This window comes from Anoplophora glabripennis, unplaced genomic scaffold, assembly GCF_000390285.2.
Source record: "Anoplophora glabripennis isolate ALB-LARVAE unplaced genomic scaffold, Agla_2.0 scaffold654, whole genome shotgun sequence".
Lineage (NCBI taxonomy): Eukaryota > Metazoa > Arthropoda > Insecta > Coleoptera > Cerambycidae > Anoplophora > Anoplophora glabripennis.
This window is the reverse complement of record NW_019417027.1, coordinates 72174-77429: the sequence shown is the minus strand read 5'-3', so window position 1 is coordinate 77429 and position 5256 is coordinate 72174. Positions and strand designations below refer to the sequence as shown.

Sequence of the window (5256 nt, the reverse complement as noted above, 5' to 3'; positions counted from 1 at the left end):
ATCCAATATCGGGCTATGCAAAATATGCTTATAGCCGGATGATCTTGATGCTTGAGAGCTTGAAAAGTTGAATCGTGATCGATAAATTGACGGCAAAACATCTCTTATCTGATTAAAATTAATTTATTTTATCAGCCATAAAAGGTAGATGAGGATTCTGAATTGTTTTGGGCTTAAAAACAAACAATAGGTGGCGCTCTAACACAGATACCGCTTCAAAGGGTATTTTCTACAAAAAAATCCAAACAAAAAAATGTATTTTGAATTTAGTCCAGTTACTCAGGGTTTTTACCTCTGAATTCTTTATAACTGAACCGATTGACGTGAAATTTTACTGAATGAGGGGAATGCCTCAAGGAACAAAACTTATATAGTGCCGAAGTGCGCTTTTGCCCTGGGGGTGGAAATTTTTACGCCCAAAATAACCACAGGAATCGATAGAGGAGTCAATTTTAAGTAACAAATGTTATATAAAGTTTTTTGGATAATCCAATATTTTCCGAGTAATTCGTCATCGAAAATGTTGATTTTTTACTGAAAAAGTGCTTGTTTTCGGACAGTTTCTTGCAAATAACTTAACGAAAAAGTTGTAATGAACAAAAAGAAAGGTAATAAAAAACAAATCTAATGGCATTATTTTGTTTTTCTTTAATTGCAATATAAACCGACTTATGGATTTTTAAACATTATTATATGTTATAGCTAAAAACTAAATTGGAACCGGTTAACGTTAAATAACGCCAAAACCATAAATATTAGGAAAAAAACTGTTTGAACCTTTTTTAAAGTACTTTGAAAAACCTTTAAAATGTTTAAAATGTGGAATTTTAAAACTCTTTAGAATCAAAATTAACGGAAATATGATCGAAATAACATGATAGTCTCATTTTTTTAAAGAAAAAATTAATAAACAAATCAGTGCCTTTGGTGACATAATTAAAATTAAATGCAATCCATTTACAGATTTCTTCATTTATGTTCTAAGAATATGTTCTGGGTCTTTGGCTGACTTACAAAGCATGATTTCGAAAAAAAACTTAATTTTTGAAAATGTTAATTATTCAAATTTTAAAAAAAAATCGATTTTTCCGTTGTAACTTAAAAATTAAAGGGTGTACGAAAAAATACATGAGTAAAAAAATTTAGCTTTATTTTTGCCGAAGAATTTGCATGAATTGAAACTAAAACGATTTCCAAAATTTCGGTTTTTTTCAAATATTTCGAAAACTAATCATGTCAGCCTTGATTTTTTAGAGGCGGTAATGTTGGACCCCGATTACGCAACTTTGGCCCCATTTAAGCTACTTCGTACCTCTTACCGTTTCCTAGATCCCTGTAGCCTGCATATTCGGAAAAACCTAAATTTTCTAACACGGCATAACTTTTGACTGATACAACACTGCTTATCGACGGGATGTCTGCTACGTAAGACAAATATTGCCCATTATATTGCTCCGGATTGAGTTGCTTCCAGAAAATATTAACGTCATGACTGTTCTCGTTATTAACGATTTCGAAACTACCCAAATCAGTTTTATTTATTTATTTATTTATTTATTTTTTATACCGCATACATACAGACAAAGGGACGGTCCAATTAGATGTATACGGTTGAGAAATGTTAGCTAATATAAAAACCAGTTAAAAATAATGTGTAAACAACCAGACACGTGCAAAATACAAAGTAAAAAGCGAACAAAGAAAGAAATCAAAAAAAATGTCAATTAAAATTTAGAAGGACCGTCGGACACCGCTCTTTCCGTTCTGACGGTTATCGTTGCGTTTCCCGACCACATAGACTCATCGTCTTCATCTGCCACCGAAGACCTCATACTAACTCTGATATCGTATAAAGTATGAGCGTATTTCAGGTTTTCTAATGTGAACCACAGGGTTCTATTTTTAACCCCTCTTATAATGCCTCCCAAGTGCCACTCTTCTTCATATTCCGATCGGTATAACACCCTATGATGAAGTCCTGGTGGAAATTTAATCATAGAGTCGGGAATCGTCCACGAAAGTTCTATGGAATGGGGTGACGTAGTCGTAACCGTTAAATTTTCTGGGGGATTGGGAAGAACGTGCTTGAAGTGATCAAAAGCAATGTAATTCGTATTCACACCAAAGTCATTACTCATACTAATTGCAAAATAATAGTAATCGAATGCTGGTCTATATTGTGGGGACGTCGTAAAATTCCAAAAACAGACGTTCTTACGATTTTCAGTTGGTAATCTCGGACAACCATACGATAACCTTAAAACAAAAAAGTGCAGTAATAGTCCGGGCAAGTTAGGTTTTTTTTTTTCAAAAAATCGGGCCTAACTCGAATTTTATGGGCTTAAAATTAAGTAAAAAATGCACATAATAAAAGCCTAAGTTTGTGTATTTCCAGAGGTCGAGCGTCATACTGTTTATAACAAAAGAAAAAAAAAAACTTGTTCATGAGGAAATTTGCTACAAGGATAGGCTTTTGCGAAAGCTCGCAATTTTTTTTTTTACATTGCAAAATTAGCGGTGAAAAAAAATGTGCAAAATTTTCAGCATTAAAAAAAACAAATTTGACTGAAAATGGATAAAACTACAGGAAAAGGTAACTATTTTCAAATTTAATTTCAAAATGGCGGCCTATTGCAAAATTATAAAGTCGAAAACGCGAGCGCGTTTGCGTAAATTTCGGATTTTGAAGTTGCAAATTAAAAAAGTTATTAACAAAAAAACTAAAAAAAAACGGTAACTAGGGTCCTTATCTCGCCCGTTTTTTAATATACAGATTTCAAACCATATACATCAAATAGTGCTTAAAAAAATATATGACTTTAAAAAGAAAGCGTCTTGATCCGACAAATAGGATTCGAGATATTTTTTTTTTTNTTGCTACAAGGATAGGCTTTTGCGAAAGCTCGCAATTTTTTTTTACATTGCAAAATTAGCGGTGAAAAAAAATGTGCAAAATTTTCAGCATTAAAAAAAACAAATTTGACTGAAAATGGATAAAACTACAGGAAAAGGTAACTATTTTCAAATTTAATTTCAAAATGGCGGCCTATTGCAAAATTATAAAGTCGAAAACGCGAGCGCGTTTGCGTAAATTTCGGATTTTGAAGTTGCAAATTAAAAAAGTTATTAACAAAAAAACTAAAAAAAAACGGTAACTAGGGTCCTTATCTCGCCCGTTTTTTAATATACAGATTTCAAACCATATACATCAAATAGTGCTTAAAAAAATATATGACTTTAAAAAGAAAGCGTCTTGATCCGACAAATAGGATTCGAGATATTTTTTTTTTTTTTTTTAAAACGGCTTTTTTTTTTTATTTTTTTTTAATAAACTTGGGCTCGTTGTAAAGTAGATACTTTTCAAAATATCGAAAGCACAATGAAATTACAAAAGAAAACGTTAAAAGTCAATAGAAATGTATTTTCGGGGTCTGGCGATGACTTTCACAGACTTTTGCTTACACCATTCGAAAGAGCGGAAAAAAATAAGTTGATTTTAAAACAAAAGCATCCCGGTAGCTGCTTTCTAAGTGCCTCAATACACTTGTTAAGTAAGAATTTTGTGAAGCCGAGCGCAGCAAGGGCACTATGACGTCACAGCGCTCCCCTCTCCTGGCTACCGCTCAGCCGCGTGAGCCGCCGCGCCGATCCCTCTGTTTTTAACGCGCGTTTACTTGGTCATTTTTTGGTCGAATCCATTAAAAAAAAATTCAGCGTAGTTCAGGAAGTCTTGTACTTTACAATGAGCCCACGTTTATTACAAAATATTAAAGAGAACGGCCAGAATACCACTTTAAAAAAAAATTATCTCAGCTCCTATTGGTAGGATCGAGACGTTTTTTTAAATTCATGTTTTTTTAAGCACTAGTTGATGTAATTGGTTTGAAATCTGTATATTAAAAAACCGTCGAGTAAAGACTCTAGTTACGGTTTTTTTTTTTGGTTTTTTGTTAATAACTTTTTTATTTTGCAACTTAAAAATCTGAAATTAACAAACACGCGAGATAATGTAATTACCTTTCGTTCCTTTTTATTTACCGAATTTCGATATCTTGACTTGGGCAGAAGATATACGCGCTCGCATTTTGGACTTTATCATTTTGCAGTAGTCTGCCATTTTGAAATTGGGTGTCTGGATTGTGCTTATTTGTTGAGCACCCCAACAGGTATCTTTTCCTGTAGTTTCATCAATTTTCAGTCAAATTTGTTCTTTTTATTTAATGCTGAAAATTTTGCCCATTTTTTTCTTCACCGCTAATTTTGTAATGTAAAAAACAAGTACAAAATCGATAAACATACCTCATGTCGATTAAAAGCTTATTTTCGGAGATATATGCGAAAAACTGAAAAAAGAGCAATTATTTATTTTTCTTTTGTTATAAACAATATGACGCTCCACCTCTACAAATACACAAATTTAGGTTTTTATTCTGTGCATTTTTTACTTAATTTTAAGGCCATAAAATTCGAGTTAGGCGCGATTTTTTAAACGGGCATATTTCCTACAAAATATGAATTTCTCCTCGTTCAATAAATACATACAGGCTGGGATCTCGGAAACGGTAAGAGATACAAATGCGAACAAAGTTGACAAATGCGAACAAAGTTGCACAATCAGGCTAACATGATTAGTTTTCGAAATATATGAAAAAACTGAAATTTTGGAAATCCGTTTTCGTTTCATTTCAGCCTTGTTTGAGGTGATATTGAAAAACGAAGAACACCTTTCTTATGGCCACTTTTGGCCCTCTATCGAATGGCATAATCAATTTTTATATCTAACGTTTTGTCTCTCCAGGACCATCATCAACTTCATATTTTTAAATACGACCCTGGAAATTTGATTACATTTTTTTCAAGCCTTCATGACCCCCAATACTGTACTGCCTAAGCCCGAACCAGATTCCGACGTTTTATTTCGAAAAATTCATCTTCAGTGTATTCGTTCCAAATTTATCTAATTTTTTTATTTAGATTTCTTTGTTTATTCAATTATCGTACACTGTAAGTGTCGTTGGACCCTGTGAATTTAAACTATTACCACTACGCATTAAAATAAAACATTATTAGAGTTTTATTCCTGTGTCCATAGTTATTTCTAGGCTTCTCGAGTGCTCAAAATTCAAACAAATTCCGATCTATTTTTTTCAAGATATTCATACAAATACATCTGACATGCTCTTTCACAGTTGCGGTTACAGGTATAATAAATTCCGATAATATTACGCTGATATTCATTTTCAACCTTCGCCAAAA

General features: G+C 32.7%; 1 protein-coding gene across 1 annotated transcript in view; it reads right to left on the bottom strand.

Annotated features, from left to right (window-relative positions):
* Positions 1-1724: 1724 nt before the first annotated feature.
* LOC108909948 overlaps positions 1725-5256 on the bottom strand; it is an 11518-nt gene continuing 7986 nt past the window's right edge. Inside the window, exon 4 of the mRNA XM_018714425.1 lies at positions 1725-2062. Within this exon, the coding sequence (XP_018569941.1) occupies positions 1725-2062 (338 nt within the window). The remainder of the gene's footprint in view (positions 2063-5256) is intronic.